General features: G+C 50.6%; 1 protein-coding gene across 1 annotated transcript in view; it reads left to right on the forward strand.

Moving 5' to 3' along the window:
* Positions 1–10,523, forward strand: part of LOC137353163 (uncharacterized) — a 36,206-nt gene extending 25,683 nt beyond the window's left edge. Inside the window, exons 8-10 of the mRNA XM_068019211.1 lie at positions 1,720–1,800; positions 7,224–7,318; positions 9,384–10,523. Of these exons, the coding sequence (XP_067875312.1) occupies positions 1,720–1,800; positions 7,224–7,318; positions 9,384–10,188 (981 nt within the window). The 3' untranslated portion in view covers positions 10,189–10,523. The remainder of the gene's footprint in view (positions 1–1,719; positions 1,801–7,223; positions 7,319–9,383) is intronic.
* Positions 10,524–20,298: the final 9,775 nt, after the last annotated feature.

Consider the following 20,298-nt stretch of genomic DNA (forward strand, 5'->3'; position numbering starts at 1 on the left):
AGATGTGGGATAATCCAAAACTACGGGCCATAAATATAAGATTGTTGTATAATTGGGGTATAAAGAGAATTTTTTTTTACTCAGAGTGGCTAGAATGTGGAACTGGAAATAGTTGAAGCAAATAGTTTAGATGCTTTCAAAAGGAAATTAGACGAGTATATGAGAGAAAAGGTAATAGAAAGTTATGTTAAAGACTGAGATGAGGCAGATGAAATGGGAAGAGACTAGAGAGACAGTTGTGGTGCAGTTAGGTTGAATAGCCTGTTCCTGTGCTGTATATTCTATGCAATATTTATTCCTGGGTTATATCACTCAATATCTTTTTTTTAAAATAGGGAGGCCAAAACTGCATACGCTACTCCAGATATGGCACGGTTTTAAAATGACCTCTCCTGGATTTGTTATTCCCCTGACTATTCCCAATATTCAGTCTGCATGCAGGATGTAAAATTCACGTAACTGTCTAAGGTTTCCCTTGAACTAGCAGTCAGTAAGATCACTTTGTATGTCGAGCTCAAATTTTGGTTTCCAATCAGTTTGAATGTCACAAAGCTGGTAATGTAAAACATTCTGGAAAGCATAGTAACGGGGCAGTCGATCGTTATTTTTAAGGCAGAGGTCAACAGATTCTTGATAGGCAAGGGGGTGAAAGTTATCAGGGGTAGACGGGAATGTGGAGTTGAGATTACAGTCAGATTAGCCATGATCTTATTGAATGGCGGATCAGGCTCGAGGGTTCTGCTTCTAATCCGTATGTTCATATGAAGCCAAAGTTGCCTCCCCATCGTCAATATGTTATGATGTCCTGCATCCATCTTTTATTCCCTGCCCTGCAGGAAGAGAGGGAGGCCATTCGGCCCCTGGAGACTGTTCTGTCCCCTATTCACCCATGCTTGTTCCATATCCCTTGATACCCTTATCGAACAAGGAACCAAGAACTCGGCCATGAGCACTCCCTCCTGAGCTGATATTTACTATCCTGGTCTGATCATCGTGATGCGGTTGAGTCAGCCATGACTCGTGTGTAGGTCGCACTCTGAGCCCCCATTGATCAATGTAGCCTCCTCCAGTTCGAAATTTCAATTGTCATATTTAACTCCTTGTGTTCCCCTCCCTCCTGTAATCTTCCATTGCTTTGATTCACAGCTGTTTTTGACACTTGTTCCTATTTGTGGCAACAAGGGCTGTTTTTATTACTGATAGTGCAGACAATGTCCCTGAGGACATTGAATTACAGTGTGGGGGCTGGAGACACACCAAGCTCGGTAAGGGTTGCAGGGTCCACTCTCTGGACCAGTTTGATTTTTCTTTTTACGGTTATACATGTTTCTGGTGCCAAATTGCAGGATTTTATGAACTCATAAACTGCCCTGGTGGGATTTGAACTCCTAATCTCTGCCCCCTCTTCCCGAGTTAATTGGCAGGTATGTTTGAGATGAGGCTGCTGGAAGCTGGACTCTCTCTCTAGGGGGTTGTTGAATCACTGGCTGCATTGAGGATGGCATTCAGGCAAGTGTGGAGTTTAAAAAGCATCTCCTATTCCTTGCTTGGTGAGTAGGAGGTGCAGCCTTAACTTATCTGTTCGTGGATCACTAAGTCAGTGAGTGACTGTGGCGGCGGTGAATAAGCTTCTGCCTGTCAGTGGGTGGGAGCACAAGGCTACTAACTTTCAGTATCACTTCCTGTGTGTGTGGGTTGGATTTACTCTATATCATGTGACAAGGAGGGTGTCTCTCTCAGCTACTGTTTGACAGGAACCGTCCGGCACAGATCCAGGCAGCTAGGGGTATCCCTTTGCAGGTATGTAAAGTATCCTCTGTTTTGACGGGGAAGGTAGATGAACACATTGGAGCAGAAAGGAATATGCTGGCAGGATTGGAGGAGGCTTGTGGGGAGCATCAGACACTGGCTTGGACCAGTTGGGGTGAATGGCTTGTTTCTGTGCTGTGTCTTAGTGACTAGGTTAAACCTTGCCAAGAATCGAGGGGTGACAGCCTGTCTGAGCTGTGCTCTGCTTCACTGTTTCTCTGTAAGGGATTGCCAGGGTTATTTCTAAGTCGTTGCTATATTTGGGGTTGTGACCAAGCTCTTTTGACCACTGGGATCTTCCTTCTCTCTCCGTCTCCCCGGTCACTGATGATAATGATGGGATGGTGGGGGCGGGGAGGGGGGGGGGGGGGGGGGGTGGAGCTTCCCATCGAGCGCAGTTTTTGTTTAAATTCTGCTCCAGGTTTTATTTCTGACTTGAAAGCCCAGCCTGAAATTCCCTGGCAGCGAGTCAAGTCGAGATATCACTGGGATGGGAGAGAGGGTTTAAATTGTGACTTTTGATCGTGCGAGCTGTAAATCTCCCTGGGTCCCCTCTCTCTGAGTGGTTTGGGGGTCCCCTTGTGCCTGTGGTCCCAGTGGAGGAAGGCATCTAAATAGATCAGGTCAGTCAGTTTCCCTGGCGATGCCCCTTGCTGTCAGTTTTCTCGTCTGTACCCCTTGTTTTTGGAAGCCTCCAGTTTCTGACTGCCTTTCCCCCTGTGAGTTTTAACCCTGCTGCTTCAGGCTCCCAATAGGGACTCCCTGCTGGTCACATTTATCCCACCTTTTGTCCCCCGGCCAGGGGTGTCGCTGCGGATAGTGAGCCAGGGAGGAGATGGGAATCCCGGTGGGAAACACTTCCCGGGTCTGTGGCTGGAATTGGAATCTAAACATTTGGACTGGCAATCCAGTGATCTGTAACTGGAGGAACTGAGGGCTGCTGAAAGGGTCCATGTACATCAGTCTTCCCTGTGCACTCCTACAGGATGCAGGCATCTTTGCACGGGACAGAATGAGAGACTCGGACAGCACAAGCTCAGAAAGCCTCAAAGTGCTTGACAGTCGATGAAGCACATTTTGAAGTTCAGTCATTGTTGTAATGTAGGAAACGGGGCAGCTAATTTGTACACAGCAAGATCCCACAAATTGCAATGCAATAGTGACCAGATAATCTGTTTTAGTGATATTGATTTGAGAGATAAGAATTGTCCCAGGGCACTGGGGAGAGCTCCCCTGCTCCTTAATGTACCGCACTAAAACGCCAGCCTAGATTTCGTGCTCAAATCTCTAGGGTGGGCTTTGAACCCACAGCCTTCTGACTCGGAGGTGAAAGTGTTACCCACTGAGCCACGGCTGACTCCTAAGAACTGGAATCAGATGAGTCGGGAGTTAGGGTGGGTAAAGGGGCGGTGGGGTCTCCAGCTTCCACGCATTCAATGCATATAAATATATTGGACTGTGGTGTGGGTCTCCTCAGCGCTGGTAACATTGGCGGGGTCCAATTGGAAGGCTATCCTCTGGTCACGTTTTTGCGTCCTGGGCCCTGGCTGGGAGCGGTCAGGGTGGGCTAACTCAGACCTGCCCTCACAATACCTCCTCATGGGCATACGCAGCAGCAGGAATCAGTGGACTGGAATCTGCGGCAAGTACCCTGGCTGTTTTAATCCCCCTTAATAGTCTCCTGCTGGGGGCCAACTCTGTACACATCAGGAATCCGACTTGGGCTGTAACACGGTTATCGAGAATAGGGAGTAATGTACTGCTTATTCTGTACTCTACACAGGACAGTGTTATCAGGGTAAAGGGGTACATAAGAGCAGAAGAAATAGGAGCAGGAGTAGGCCGTTCAGCCCTTCGAGCCTGCTCCACTATTCAGTGAGATCATGGCTGATCCACTTCAGCACCATCTTCCTGCACTATCCCCGTAACCCTTGATGTTTTTAATGTGAAGAAATCTATCGGTCTCAGTCTTGAACATACTCAAGGGCTCCACAGCCCTCTGGGGCAGAGGAATGCCAAAGATTCACCACCCTCTGAGTGAAGAAATTCCTCCACATCTCGATCCTAAATGGGTCCTTCTGCCAGTCTTTATTCAGTAACGCGGTGCCCAATGGCTGTGACCAATTGATCTGCACAGGTCAGAAAATCTCCTGGTTCAGTACCTGATCAGTGAGAAACTGGGGTGAGGGCATAACAAATCCACTCACTAGCCCTGAGTTGTAACCATTGAAGGGGTAAGTGGGGGGAATGGGGGAGTCACTACAAGCTGCTGTTAGAGTTCTCTGGGGAGGGTGGGAGAAAGAGGAGGCACATTAGTCTCTTAGTCATGAGAATGGGGGCAACAATGAGTTAATGCCAACCCTGAAACTTTACTGTGTTGAAAGCAAGACTTGTCACAATGTCTTCTGTTGTAACTCTGTCTGGCCTGTGGAGCTCCTCTATTGCTATTTCCTCCCACAATCTGTTCAAACCCAATCTTGCTGTCCTTAACCATAGATAAAACTAGTTCCTCATTTATATAGCGCCACTTTTTAAAAATTCTTTCATGGGATGTGGGCGTCACTGGCAAGGCCAGCAAATGTTGCCCATTCCTAATTGCCCTTGACAACTGAGTGTCTTGTTCGGCCATTTCAGAGGGCAGTTGAGCCAACCACATTGCTGTGGGTCTGGAGTCACATGTAGGCCAGACCAGGTAAGGACGGCAGATTTCCTTCCAGATGGGTTTTACGACAATCCAAGACAGTTTCATGGCACCTTTACTGAGAAAATTTCAATTTCGTACTTTTTTTATTGATTAATTGAATTTAAATTCTACCATCTGCTGTGGTGGGATTTGAACCCATGTCTCCAGTGCATTAGTCTGGGCTACTGGATTACCACAATGCCACTGCCTTCCCACTGGCTTTCCTAAAGTAGTTTACAGCCAATGAAGTACTTTTGAAGTGTAGATGCTGTTGTAATGTAGGAAAGGTGGCAGCCAATTTGCGCACAGCAAGATCCCACAAACAGAAATGACTGGATAATCTTTTTTGGTTCTTTGATTATAGTACCATGAGATCTTTTGCGTTCACCCGAGAGGGCGGACGGAGCCTCAGGTTAATGTCTCATCAAAAGACAGCACCTCTGACAGTGCTGTACTCCTTCAATATGGCACTGGAGTGTTGGCCTCGATTGTTGTCCTCGTGTCCATGCATGGCTGACACAACAATTTAGGGAGGAAACAAAATCTGGCATGTTTCTCTCTGACCTCCAAAATCAGTCAAATACGTTCCTATAGTGCAGTACACCTTAAGCATTGCCTGTATTTTTGTGCTCAGGTTTTTGGACTGGGACTTGAAGCCACAGCCTTCAGACTGGGAGGGGAGAGTGCTACCCACTGAGCTGAAGAAGATGCCTAAAACTGCTGGGCCTGTATTCTCCCTAGTTCTGATGTTCCCTTTGTTATGAAAGTGCTTCTGTTTTTTTTTTTCTATTTCGATTTCGAGATACAGCACTGAAACAGGCCCTTCGGCCCGCCGAGTCTGTGCCGACCATTAACCACCCATTTATACTAATCCTACACTAATCCCATGTTCCTACCACATCCTCACCTGTCCCTATATTCCCCTACCACCTACCTATACTAGGGGCAATTTATAATGGCCAATTTACCTATCAACCTGCAAGTCTTTTGGCTGTGGGAGGAAACGGGAGCACCCGGAGGAAACCCACGCAGACACAGGGAGAACCTACAAACTCCGCACAGGCAGTACCCAGAATTGAACCCGGGTCGCTGGAGCTGTGAGGCTGCGGTGCTAACCACTGCGCCACTGTGCCGCCCATATTTTGTTAAATATTTTTTTGAGAAATTTATAGTCAAACTGAGGAAATGTTGGACCAGTTATTTTCCAAGAGAGTCAGCAAGATGACATTGAAAGGACTTGTTTGACAACAATGTTTACTGGTTGTCACATGACTCATTAAAATAGAACAGAAACCCTGGTAACTAGGGAAGATGTGTGCAGAGAAGTGACAGGTCAGAAGGTGACAGTTTCAATTTTGAAATGTTTTGAGTTGGAAATGAACTGTTTAAAAAGGGGTTGGAGTTTTTAAACATCAGCCTGAAGGTCAGAACCCCAGCTCAGCCTGCAGAAGAAGAAAAGAAAAGAGGAAGAGAACTTCCAAGGAGAGACAAGAATTCCCAAGGATGGAGAGAAGACCACAACCCAGCTCAGTTTTCCAGCATCTCTCTAAAAGACCCTGAGAAGTCCACTGTGTCATCTCCTCTCGTCTCCTGTCTTTGAAAAAAAGCCTGCTAAATTAATTCTCAGCGCTGCCTGAAAAGAACTGTTCTAAAAGATCCCAGTGACCTGTCTGTGTGTACTCGGAGGGCAGACTGTATGCCAGTTTTGGAACACAACATATATCATCAGCTGTTTCTTCAAGAATGAGCAAGTATTCAGCACAAGTGTTTTTTTTTGTTGTCTGTAATAGAGCTCGAAAAACAAAAATCCCTTTATTTTTCTGGTTAACCGGTGTATATGTGTGTGTGTGAGAGAGAGAGAGAGAGTGAGGGGCTAAGATAAAAATGGAACTTTAATATTTCAATATGTGTGTTTTATGCTTTGCTTCATTACTGGTTAAGACTTGTTTTATAAAAAACTGATAATTTGGTTGTTTATTAAAGAAATCTGGTTGGTGTGTTTTATTCTGGGAAAAATAGTGTATGATTGTCTCGGAAATTAGAAATAAATTAAATATAATTAGTGACCCACGGAGAAGTGGAACTAGAGTAAACAGTGCACGCCTCCCGCCTTGGTCGTAATACCTTTGTGAACGTTGGATTTGTGTGGATCTCTCTCCAGTCCATGGGGAAAATCCCAGATGCTAGGGAGCTGTTCAGTAGCCTTCATTTTCTTTCAGCAACCTTGGGTGATTTGACCTCATCTCCCCTGCACTCTTCATCTTTCCGCCCATTAGTGTAATATAGATATTAATAAATTCATTATTTAGGAGGAATTTAGGAGAAACTGGGATTCTTTCTCTCGAAAAGAGGCGGCTGAGGGGTGACCCGAACAGACATCTCTAAAATTGGGAAGGGGTTCAATGTAGGGGTAGATGTAGAGATGATTCCACTTGTAGGGAGTCCAAAACGAGAGACCATCAATAGAAATATGGAAACCTCTTCAAGCGGTAGTAAGCTCCACATTCTTGCCACTCTCTGGCTAAAGTAGGTGAAGTGAACAGCAGAAATGTATTTAAGGGGAAGCTAGATAAGGGTGAAAGGAGTAGGATATGCTGATCGGGTTAGATGAAGGAGGGTGGGAGAAAGCTTGTGTGGCAGCACAGATCTGTTGGGCCGAATAGCCTGTTTCGCTGTGCATTCTGTGTAATGGGACCTGAGCTAATCCGAATTCTCCCCTTTTGGGTTTTAGGTGTTGAATGGGTCTGAAGACACGGCTGTGAGGGGCACGGACAACTCGCCGGCTTGTGAGACAATCTCTCGTAAGCGGCCAATGGCTGCAGTCAGGTCAGTAAGAACCTGTCATGGCAAAATTTATTCCTGTAGCTAGTAGGTAGGGTGAGGGGTCAGCGGTTAATGGCTACCCAGTCCTGGTGGGGGAAGGGGGGGGGGGGAGGAGCTGCATTTGTGTCCCTCACAATTTACCCCCCCGCCCCCCCCACCCCCTTAACAGGCCACTTGCATCCTGGAATCCAGCAGGAACTCCCCTCGCCCACCTTCCCCACTTATCAAACTGGCAATTTGGTGCCAGTGGGCCGTCAAGACTTTTCTCCCACTAGTTTGGTATACCACATAAATGCCAATTAATGATTTTAAAACTCACGGTGTTAGCTGTGGCTCAGCTGGTAGCACCCTTGCCTCCGAGTCGAAAGTTGTGGGTTCAACTCCCACTCCAGGACTTGAGTTCAGAATCTAGGCTGATATTCCCTCTGCGTTGCCCTAGAGTAATACACTGTTGGAGGTGCCACCTTTCAGATGAGACGTTAAACTCAGCCCCTGTCTGCCCTCTTGGGTGGACATAAAAGATCCCATGGTACTATTTTGAAGAGGAGCGGGGGGAGTTCTCCCTGGTGTCCTGGCCAATATTTATCCCCTCAACCAACATCACAAAATCAGATCATCTGGTCACCATCACATCACTGTTCCTGGGAGCTTGCTGTGCGCAAATTAGCTGCTGCGTTTCCTACAACAGTGACAACGCTTCCCCCTGAAAATTTAATTGGCTGTAAAACATCCGGTGGCACTATATAAATGCCAGTTTTGTTTCTTTTTAGGTTACAGTAACCTGGTTGGTCCTGCTACCTAGTCAGTAAGTCGGAGCTCAGGAGATCAAATTCAGCCAGGGCAAATTGTGGAATTGAATTCGGGTTTTTTTTTTTAGACAGGCAACTGAAATTGACTATGAAAGTTGCCAGATTGTGGCTTAAAATCCAACTGGTTCACTAACGTCGTTTAGGAAAGGGGAATCTGCCATCCCTACCTTATACAGGGCATTGGTGAGACCACATCTGGAGTACTGTGTACAGTACTGGTCTCCTTATTTAAGGAAGGATGTAAATGCACTGGAAGCAGTTCAGAGAAGGTTTACTAGACTAATACCTGGAATGGGCGGGTTGTCTTATGAGGAAAGGTTGGACAGGCTCGGCTTGTATCTGCTGGAATTTAGAAGAGTGAGGTGACTTGATTGAAACGTATAAGATCCTGAGGGGTCTTGACAGGGTGGATGTGGAAAGGATGTTTCCCCTTGTGGGAGAATCTAGAACGAGGGGGTCACTGTTTAAAAATAAGGGGTCGCCCATTTAAGACAGAGATGAGGAGAAAGTTTTTCTCTGAGGGTCGTGAGTCTTTGGAATTCTCTTGCTCAAAAGGGGGTGGAAGCAGAGTCTTTGAATATTTTTAAGGCAGATTCTTGATAAGCAAAGGGGTTGAAAGGTTATTGGGGGGTAGGCGGGAATGTGGAGTCGAGGTTACAATCAGATCAGCCATGATCTTGTTGAATGGTGGAGCAGGCCCGAGGGGCCGAGTGGCCTACTCCTGCTCCTATTTCTTATGTACCTGATACAATCCCACACCGGATGTTGACTCAATGTCCGCTCCCCACCCTGACAGGCAGGTTCCCATGCATTAGTTCTTTGCATGTGAGCCAGTTTGGTGGTTATACAGGGTTCTGTCTTTGCCCATTGTACACATGAAAGGAAGAAAGTGCACATGCACACAGCTCAGGGAGGGTCAATGGACAGGAATCTGTTACTGAAACCAACAACAGCTTGCATTTATATAGTGCCTTTAACATAGTAAAATGACCCAGGGGTGTAAATCAGCCAAAAATTAACACCAAGCCAAAGGAGGAGATATTAGGACAACCCCCACCTCCCCACACAATTTTATAGCCCCCTCCCCTCCACCTCCATTCCCATCCCTCGCGGGGACATAAAATTCAGCTCCTTAACTCTGTGCGTCTCTCTCCACTGATGCTGCCTGAACCTGCTGAGTATTTCTGGTATTTTTGGTTTTGATTGCTGACGGTCTCTCTCTCTCTTTTTTTTCTTTTGTATTTTTATCCCCCGCTCAGGTTCTCGCAGGGTAAAGGAGTGAAACGGAAACGCGACAAAGATGATGGCGGCTGGCCTGCGACGGAGCGTGCCGCGCACGCCCACCACTGCGGCACCCTGGTTGACCTCTCGCTGCTCAAACTGCACCAGAACTGCCTGCTGGCCGAGCGCAGCCTGCGGCGCTCAGTGCTCATCGCCAACGCCCTTCGCCGGCTGCAGGTGGAGATCCGCCGGGAGAGTGGGCGCAGCCCGCCGCCGGCCGGCCGGTTGGAGCCGGCGCCACCCGCCGACCGACCCACCAGCGGTGCCGACCAACCGGCGTCTGCCTCCGAGCCGGAGGCGGAGAGCACTGACCTGAACAATAACCTCGCCGAGACGCCCTTCTGCCTCCTCTCCGGCAACGACAGCTCGCTGTCCTCTGCCATTTCCACCATCCTCCAGGACCTGGACTTTGTGGAGGATCTGAGCCCGTCGCCAGGCCCGGCTCCGCTTGACGATGACCACCTCCTGCCCCTGAAGCCGGCGACCCCTGACCCCCGAGCAGAGCCCAGGCCCCCTGATTCCATCTTCGCAGCCTTCGAAATCGCCGACTCCGACGACTTCCTCATCGACGGCTCCCTTGACGCGATCTTCGAGGACATCGACACCTCCATGTACGATGCCCAGCAGGGCTTCTCCGCCGGGGCCTGGAGCTCCTGCAAGCCCCTGGTCTGTCCCACTGGCCAGCCCATCAAGGCTTCACGAGACTCCCCATCAGCAAAGCCCCACAACAGCCGGACAGACCTGACTGAGCTAGAGAATCTGATGGAACTTCTCGTCGGTTGACTTTGCACAAGGGTTTTATTCCCTTTCGTAGACTCTGAAACAGTAACTGGTGTTTTTCAAAACCTGCAAAACTTGCACAAGACCTCTCTGGGCTGGTGATCTCCCCCCACCCCCCCCCCCGCTCTCTCTGTCTGTCTTTCGCTGTCTCTGTCTCTGTGTCTCTGCCCCATAATACTTTTAATCCCAGCTTTATGAAAGGAGACACTCTCTTTCTCTCTGTTTTTTCTCTCTCTCTGTTTTCTCTCTCTCTCTGTTTTTTCTCTCTCTTTTTTCTCTCTCTCTCTGTTTTTTCTCTCTCTCTGTTTTTTCTCTCTCTCTGTTTTTTCTCTCTCTCTGTTTTTTCTCTCTCTCTGTTTTTTCTCTCTCTCTTTTTTCTCTCTCTCTCTTTTTTCTCTCTCTCTGTTTTTTCTCTCTCTCTCTCTTTTCTCTCCTTTTTTTCTCTCTCTCTTTTTTCTCTCTCTCTCTGTTTTTCTCTCTCTCTCTCTGTTTTTCTCTCTCTCTCTCTGTTTTTCTCTCTCTCTCTGTTTTTTCTCTCTCTGTTTTTTCTCTCTCTCTGTTTTTTCTCTCTCTCTTTTTTCTCTCTCTCTTTTTTCTCTCTCTCTTTTTTCTCTCTCTCTCTCTTTTCTCTCTCTCTCTCTTTTCTCTCTCTCTCTCTTTTCTCTCTCTCTCTCTTTTCTCTCTCTCTCTCTTTTCTCTCTCTGTTTTTTCTCTCTCTCTTTTTTCTCTCTCTCTCTTTTTTCTCTCTCTCTCTGTTTTTTCTCTCTCTCTCTCTTTTCTCTCCTTTTTTTCTCTCTCTCTTTTTTCTCTCTCTCTCTGTTTTTCTCTCTCTCTCTCTGTTTTTCTCTCTCTCTCTCTGTTTTTCTCTCTCTCTCTCTGTTTCTCTCTCTCCCTCTCTGTTTTTTCTCTCTCTCTCTCTCTGTTTCTCTCTCTCTCTGTTTTTTCTCTCTGTGTTTTTTCTCTCTCTCTGTTTTTTTCTCTCTCTCTGTTTTTTCTCTGTTTTTTTCTCTGTTTTTTTCTCTCTCTCTGTTTTTTTTCTCTCTCTCTCTCTGTTTTTTCTCTCTCTCTCTCTCTGTTTTTTCTCTCTCCCTCTCTCTGTTTTTTCTCTCTCCCTCTCTCTGTTTTCTTTCTCTCTCTCTCTCTCTGTTTTTTTTCTCTCTCTGTTTTTTTTCTCTCTCTCTGTTTTTTTTCTCTCTCTCTGTTTTTTTTCTCTCTCTCTCTCTGTTTTCTCTCTCTCTCTCTCTGTTTTTTCTCTCTCTCTCTCTGTTTTTTCTCTCTCCCTCTCTCTGTTTTTTCTCTCTCCCTCTCTCTGTTTTCTTTCTCTCTCTCTCTCTCTCTGTTTTTTTTTTTCTCTCTCTGTCACTCTCTCTCGAGTTTTTGGCCTCTGAACACCCTTCTGCAAAGTCCCCATTGTAAAGCCATTGGGATCGCACTTTCTCCTAACAACGAGACAGCTCCCAGCAGTCTGCCAGCAGACACTTGTACATGTAATATGCCTGCAAGGTTGAAGCTAGATTTGTACAGGAGGGAGAAAGGAATAGAAGGTTACGCTGATCGGATTAGGTGAGGAAGGGCTGGGAGGAGGCTCACATGGAGCATAAGCACCAGCATGGACCAAGTGGGAGGAATGGCCTGCTCCTGGACTGTAAAATTCTATGTGACCCTGAAGTTGGGGGTTGTGGGGGGGCGGTGGGGTGGTGGGGAGAGTGGGGTGGGGGGTTGTCCTCTGATCCTGATGTGGAGATGCTCACAGTAATTGTAGAGTTTCTGTGGGCTGGAGAGATGAGGCACAGACTGACTGACTTGTCTTGTGTGTCTGAGTACTGGCGTGCGAGGGCATTGGAAATAGGAAAGGGGAATTAACTGGTAATGCACAAGTCTATGATCGTGTATCTCAAGATATATACATATCACCCCCTACCTCCCCATGTTTCTAACGTCCAATTAGAGCTCTACCTGCTCTCTCTTTAGCCGTCTGAAGACTCGGACTATTTCTGGGACGCACGCACCCTGGCAGCTCAACCAGAGAGGTGCTGTTTGTTCATCCTCTCCACTACCTGGGTTATTGAGGCTGATTTGCAGCTCCTCCTTTCCCCAAACCCACAACTCAGTCCCAGGCTGTCTGTGCCCTGGATTCACTGTGGTCATTCATTCCTGGATATCTCATGTCTTTTTGTATGTATGTTAATATTGAGGTGTATATATATATTATATATATTTTTGTTCTCCTGCATGTCTTAGTTACTCCTTGATGGTAATGTGTAACGCTGTTTCATAGGCCTGGGTAAGGATGCAATGTGTATTTCATTAGATTTCCCTCTGCTTTTTGTCCTCTCTTTCCTGGGCAAGGTTCCACAGGACGTGACTCTCTTGGCACGGGTTCCACAGGCCTTGACTCTCTCCTGGGCACAGGTTCCACGGGCCCTGACTCTGTCTCCTTTATCTCCCTCCCCTTGGTGCCCAGCATGGGTGCTCCAGTTGCTGTCCTTTTCTTTTTAACTGTGACTGCCCTGTATATTTTTCAATACTGTACTTTTATGTAAAGTGGACAATGCCTGTGCCACGTCCATGTTAGAGGTGGGATGGACGCAGACTGTCCCTGGCGCACGCTGCAGGCAGAGCGCGCCAGTATTTAAAGCTCGTGACCAAGGGCGATCCATCAAATCTATTTATTGAGCAGCCGGGCAAGATCTTGGAGCTCGATCTGGGGGAAGAGGGGTTGCATGGAGGAACAGAAAGCACCAGAGACTGAGGGACAAACACACCAGGGGATTGTGGAGGTGGTCTCACCATAATCGTGAAGCTGGGGTTTGGTCCACTTTCACCACTTTCCTGGGTCAGTTGACAAGTGGATCATTCCAGTCCTGATTTCTTCCCTGCCTGTTTTTGTCAGCATTAACTAAATGATTAAATGACATTATGCCACTTTTGAGCTTAACAGAATTAATTTAAGAACAATAAACCTTTTCCTTTTGATGTTTCCTGTGCTGTTTCTCTGGCTCCAGTCGGTCAGTGAGAGTGGCAGTGTGTTCTCTGACTGCACGCACGGTTCAATGGTCTACTGTCTCAGTCAGATGCCCTTTCACCTCTGACCCCTTGTCGTGGTGCCTTAAGGCCGTCAGCTGAGACTGTGCGTGTGAGGGAGCCGCCGGATGCTTCACATTTACGACAGGACATAAATGGGAGAGACAAACGGGGAGATGGTGGCGTAGTGGTAATGTCACTGGACTAGTAATCCAGAGGCCCAGGCTAATGCCCTTGGGGACACGGGTTCAAATCCCACCACAGCAGCCAGTGGAATTTACATTCAATTAATCAATTAAAATCTGGAATTGAAAGCCAGTCGAAAGCTAGTCTCAGTAATGGTGCGATGAAGCTTATTGTCGATTGTCATAAAAACCCCCTCTGCTTCGCTAATGTTCTTTAGGGAAGGAAATCTGCCGTCCTTACCCGGTCTGGCCTACATGTGACACCAGACCCACAGCAATGTGGCTGACTTTTAACTGCCCTCTGAAATGGCCTAGCAAGCCACTCAGTTCAAGGGCAATTAGCGATGGGCAACAAATACTGGCCTTGCCAGTGATGCCCACATCCCATGAAAGAATAAAGCAAATGTTTGAGGAATTGGCTCTGACTTGGGCTCCAGTTGTTGGGAGACTCTGTGGTTCCAAGGCGCCTAACTTGATGAATCAGTGCATCCAAACATATCATCTCATTTGTGAGGTTTGATGGAATAGTGTAGAGGGAGCTTAACTCTGTATCTGCTTTTTTCTTTAGGCCTTTATCCACCACGCCCCCTTTTTACACATGTTTAGTTTTCATAAATAACTATTAACAATAAAACCAAACTTCAATTAAAATGCCATTCTCAGCATCAATGGTGCCCTCCAGCCCCTGTGGTGCCCATCGTATGCGGAAGGCCTCGAGTGAACCAGTGGACACCACATGCTCCCTCTCCAGGGTCACCCGACATGAACGTAACCTCGGAAGAGAGGCAGGCAGTTAGAGCAGACAGACACCTCCCCCCCGCCCCGCCCCACCACCTCCCCGATGGCCCACTGCCTGGACCTGTGAATTGCTACCGTGGCCAAGCCCAGGAGCAGACCGACGAGGAGGTCTGCTGCCCGTTTCCCACCAGGTGCCTGAAGATCAGGAGTGTGGGGCTGAAGTGCAGCCAAAACCTGAGGAGCGGCCCCCTTAAATATTCAGAGGGACTGCAACCTTGCATACTCCATAAAAATAGGAAACACGCGTACATCCTGGCCACAGCAATTGCAGGTGGTCTGGGAGTCCGTGAATCGACTTGAAAGACTATTGCACGGGACTGCCCTGTGCAACACTCTCCACCCCACGTCTCCAATGTAAAGGGGGAGGATTCCCGCATAGAGAGATCTCCACTGGGGACCCCAACCCCACTCCTGCGCCAGACGGCAACACGGACTGTCTGGGCGGCAGACGAGGGCGAGGAAGTGGAGTGTGTGCAGGAGCAGCCTATACAGGAAACCCTTCCATGCAGTGTGGAATGGCACGGAGGGCATTCCCCAGAGGCAGCTCAGGTTGTGTGGGATTGTCTACCGAGGAGGATTTCGGGGCCTGGGTCTGATGAGCAGTTCCGGGCGAGTGTGTGGTCAGCTCCGCACTCCCGAGCCCACTCTACAACTGCAGTGAGGGGGTCCTGGAGGCTTCAGCTACTCCTCCACCTGCCAGTCCGTCCCCAAAGCCAGACGCCTGGACACCCAGAGCCCTCTCCTCCGCCAGGGGGAGTGCCCTGTCTGGAGACGACAGTTCCGACTCTGAGTAGGTCCCAGTAAAAGACAGGCGACTCCCTCAGAGAGGCATAGCTAACATTTGCTGACGGGAGCTGCGTGTCGTTTTGAAGGCAGTGTCCCTGGTGCAAAAATACGTCGCCAGCGCACACCAGCTGGGAGGACGCTCGATGTATCTCTGCAAGATCCGAAGGCGGTGAGTCGCAGCCTTTATACAGACGCACGCCAACGACTCAATTGGGAGACTCCAAGGGGATGAGAGGGGACTCGGTAGGGGGTACAAGGGTACCCATCGCCTCACTGGCAGTGGAGTCGATATCGTCTTCTGTGCCCCACATCCTCCTCCGGGTAGTCGCTGCTAGCAGCCGGCACACTCACCACACACTGTGAGGCGGGCATTCTGGCCATGCCAGCTGGGTCCTTTTTCCATCACAATCCTACCCCCAGGTCCTCCTTGGGTTCCTCCTGGGAATCTGGGCCCGTAGGTTCAGGACCCCTCCCCAGGCCAGTGAGCAGTCCAGGGAAAACAGTTGTTCCCAACTCTGGAAATCCAGCCGGAGGCGGAGAGAGGAGGCCATCTCCCTCCATGCCAGCACCCACAGGCTTGGCAGGCAGGGTACTATGTACATTAGCGACTGGGTGGGGTACATCCTGGGCGGGACCAGATCAGCTGGGACATCCGAACCTTGCCAGCCTCGCCCACCCCCAATCCCCACCCAGGGCACCTGACCCAGCGGCAGATGGAAGGGCTTCTCCAGGAGTGTCCCCAGGCTCCCCCACCACAGGCTGAGCTCTATTCACCACCCCCAGGGAGGGGCACGTAGACGGGGCCCTCTCCCTCCCCTCCCTCCCGAACAAAGGGCACAAAGGCTCAGGTACCTCCATGTCATCAGAGGCATCCGCCTCTGGCCCCTCCTTCTGCCCAGTTACCTTGGGCCTGAGCTCAGCCGCAGGGCAGATGAGGTCCCGGGAACAGGGCTAGGAGTTGAGCTCAGGCCCGGGCTGTGCCTCAGTAGCCTGGGGACAAACCGCTAGGTGTTTGTTCTTCTTCCACGCCTTCCTTCTACCCAACAGGCCTCTCCATCCCAGCAGAGAAAACCAGGGCCTCCGGAACCGCCTGCGCGGCAGCTGCCGGGGGAGTAGACGTGCTAGAGGCCGTTCTCCTGAAGACTGAGTGGGATTGGTATCATCCCTGTCTTTACCTTCCCCAGATGGAGCTCACCGGGAATGAAGAGTGGGACATTTGACAAGGTGATCTGCTGCACGGTGGCCTCTCACGGGTCCACTGGTAGAAAAGTCCCGCCCGTGGTGAGCCCCTCGTTCAGGGCCAGGGAACCACTCGCTCGCTCCTCAGGAAAAAGATAGCTTTCCCGGAGGCAGTGCCAACGGTCGAGGGGGGTGGGGGGCGCGACAACATCGGCCATTGCTTTTACGCATGCCTCTATTGTCATGTTTAGCTGGACATAACTTCTGACCCCATGCTCTGATGTTACTAACCCAAAAGGTGACAGAGCAACAGGAACGTAGGAGTGAGAGGGCCCTGCCACCGGTGTTGAAGGGCTTGCCATGGGGTTGAAGAGCCAAGCCCACCCGAGGGGGGATACAACTGGGAAATTGACCAGGTCTTTAATCAATAAGGTTTGGGAGTGGGAGTAGAGGACGAGAGGGGTGGAAAGGAAAAAGGGAAGGACAGGTGGTTGGGAAAGGCTGCAAGGTACGTTACACTTTGGATGGTTGCAGCACCTTAACAGTCTAAAATTCAGTCTTTCAGTTGGCTTCTAGTCGGGGGTGGGGGGGGGGGGGCGTCTTCTTCGCCCAGGTTGGCTGGAGCCACCCGCTATTCTCCACTTCCTGCTGTTACAGACTTTCTTCACCCTGGCAGCTCCAGCTGTCCCGTGCCAGGCAGTCGGGGTGGGGAAGGAGCTCCCTGGGAGCAAAATGGGAAAAAAAGTCCAGGTACAAATACAGTGGCTCCCGACAGAATTTGGCGGCGTCACCCCTCTATCTTCCGGCCCTTTCTCCCTCCCCCAACAGTCCAAACAAAGGAATCCTTCAAAACCCACCTCTCCAGATGATGGATTCTCTTTCCACTCACAGTCGCTCCCCTCTTTTTTGCTTTTTTTAAAAGCGGCCTTTATTCCTCAGGCCCTTTTATATACATTTTTAAATAACTTTATTAAAAACCGATTAGTAAAACAAAAACTCAAATCAGCATCAATGATACACTCCAGTCCCTGCGGTGCCCACCGGTCGCAGAAGGCCTCAAGCGAACTGGCGGACACCACATGCACCTTCTCCAGGGCCACCCGGGTGCAAATGTATTCTCAGAAGAGGGGCAAGCAATCAGGGTGGACGGACCCCACCACGGTCCGCAGCATGGACCTGTGAATTGCCACCTTGGCCAGGCCCAAGAGCAGACCGACGAGGAGATCCTCCTCCCGGCCCACGCCCCTCCGCACCAGGTGCCCAAAGATCAGGAGTGTGGGGCTGAAGTGCAGCCAAAACTTAAAGAGCAGCCCCTTTAAATACTCGAACAGGGGCTGCAACCTCGCACATTCCATGTATGGAACACGGACTCATCCAGGCTGCTGAAATTACAGGCAGCCTGGGAGTCCGTGAACCTACTTAAAAGTCTATTGCACAGGAGTGCCCTGTCCTGTGCAGAACCCTCCACCCAAGATCCCCGATGTAAAGGGGGAGGACTCCCGCAGAGAGTTTCCCCTCGCAGTCAGATGGTAACACGGACCGCCACGGCATGTCCGGCCGGCTGACGAGGGCGAGGAAGTGGAGAGTGTGCAGGAGCAGCCTGTACAAGAAATCCCTCCTCGCCGTTTGCAATGGCACGGAGAGCCTTTCCAAGAGGCGGCTCAGGTTGTGCGGGATCGACTCCCAAAGAGGGTATCGGGGCCTGGGTGCATTGAGCAGTTCCAGCTGAGCGGTAGTCTGCTCGGCCGGGAGCGCTCCGCACTCCCTAGCCCCTCGCCACCCGCAGTGACGGTCGTCCGGGGGGCTTCGGCTACTCCTCCACCTGTCGGTCCATCCCCGGTGCCGGCTTCCCAGACAGCTATGGTGCTCTCCTCCGCCGGCGAGGGAGTGCCCTGACTGGAGGCAACCATATTCCAGATTCAGAATAGATCCCGGTAAAAGACAGGCAACTCCCTCAGAGAGGCACGGCTAACGGTCTCCGCCGGGAGCTGCGTGTCATCTTGGAGGCAGTGACACTGGAGGAAAAAATACATCGCCAGCGCACACCATCTGGGAGGACGCTCGACGTACAGGTTTCTCTGCGGGGTCCAAAGGGGGACAGTCGCAGCCTGGGTGCGGACGCACACCAGCGACTGGCCGCCTTCCTCAATCGGGAGACTCAGGACTACGGCAGAGATCCAGTGTTTCCTCTTGCCCCAGAAGAAATCGATGAGCTTCTTCCGGATCTTGGTGGCAAATGCAGGGGGCGGGGCTAAAGTGACCAACCGGTACCACAGCATTGAGGCCACCAGTTGGTTTATGACCAGCGCTCGGCCCCTGTAGGAAAGCACTCGGAGCAGTCCTGTCCAGCGCCCCAGCCGAGTGGTGACTTTTGCCTCCAACTCTTGCCAGTTTGCCGGCCAGGCTAAGGTGGATTCCCAGATAGAGGAGGTGCGTGGTGCTCCACGCAAAAGGTCTTAACTCCTCTAGTAGGGAGTCCACCCACCACCAGGAGTCCTGAACATTTCTCTCAATTGATCCTTGCGGAGGACGCGACAGAAAAGGTCTGTTGGCACTCGCGCATCCTCCACACGTTAACGGGATCTGTGACCGCGAGGAACACGTCATCAGCGTAAGTCGAGAGGACGACCCGCATGGCTGGCCCGCGCAAAGCCAAGCCCGTCAACCTCCTGTGAAGCAGGCACAGGAAGGGCTCCACGTAGCTGGTATATAATTGGCTGGACATGGGGCATCCCTGACGCGCTCCTCTCCCAAAGCGAAGGGGTGCCATCAAGGACCCGTTAACTTTGACCGGACACAATGTGGTCTGAGTCCGAATGTGCGCAGAGTCCCGAAAAGATATTTGTGATCCTCCCTGTCAAACGCCTTCTCCTAATCGAGGGAAAGGCGACCAACAGACCAGTCCTCTGGGAAAGATGGATCAGATCCCAGACCTGGTGGATGTTGTCCTGGTTGGACCGGCCCGGGACTGTGTAGGACTGGTAGGGGTGGCTCATGTAGGCCAGCACAGAGCCCAGGCAGGTAGACATAGCCCGGGAAAAGATCTTATAATCCGTGCTGAGGAGGGAGACCGGACGCCAGTTCTTAAACAGGCGGAGATCGCCCCTCTTCGGCAGCAGTACAATAATGTCCTGCGCCACAAGAGGGGCTTCTCCCCGGTCGTCAGGCTTTCCCCTAGGACCCGCACATAATCATCCCCCAGGACGTCCCAGAATGCCCTGAGGAACTCCACGGTTGGCTCATCCAGCCCTGGGGATTTGCCCCTCGAGAGCTGGTGGAGGGTGCTGGTCAGCTCCACCAAGGTGAGTGGAGCCTCCAATCCTTCGGCGCCCTCCGATCTGACCTTCGGCACGTCCTCCCACAAAACTCTGTGGGCATCCTCACTGGACGGATCCGGAGAGAACAACACACTGTAATAGGTATGGACCAAAAGGCCCATTCCCTCCGTATCCATGACGGAGGATCCATCGTCAGCCAGCAGCTCAACAAGCTGCTTACGGACCCCCCTTCATTTTTCCAACGAGTAGAAGAAGGGTGAGGCACGGTCCAAACGTTCCATGATCTGGATCTGCGACTTCATGTATGTGCCTTGGGACTCTATGAGCTGCAGGTCCCTCAGTGTGCCCTTTTTCTCTTTGTACGCCTGCCACAGGGCTGGGTCCGTGACAGCATGACCGAGGTGGGAATCCAAGTTGAGCACCTCCCTCTCCAGGCACCCGATCTCGACTTCCCACATCTTGGTCAACCCCTTCATGTACTCCTGACAGAAGACACAGATGTGAGTCTTACCCACACCCCACCATAGCATCAAGGAGGGGAAGCCCCCCCTTCCTTCTCCAGTCAGTCCAGAATCGACGGAATGAGTCCGGAATCGCTCGTCCTCCAGCAGTTGGTTGTTAAAGTGCCAGTACGCGGACTCCGTCTCGCCCAGGTGATGGTCCGAGCACGGCACCAGCCGCACGGAGGCCGCTGAGATGCGGGAGACGAACGCCTGCGAAATGTAGAGGCAGTCAATTCGGGACCCTCCTCCTCCAAGTCTCCATGTGAAGGGGCTGGAGTCGGGATGGAGATTCCGCCAGCTGTCCATCAACTCAAGCGAGCTGATCAGTTCCTTCAACTTCTCCCCCAACGCTTGGCCGCG

The sequence above is a fragment of the Heterodontus francisci genome, chromosome 40 (genome assembly GCF_036365525.1).
Source record: "Heterodontus francisci isolate sHetFra1 chromosome 40, sHetFra1.hap1, whole genome shotgun sequence".
Classification (NCBI taxonomy): Eukaryota; Metazoa; Chordata; class Chondrichthyes; order Heterodontiformes; family Heterodontidae; genus Heterodontus; species Heterodontus francisci.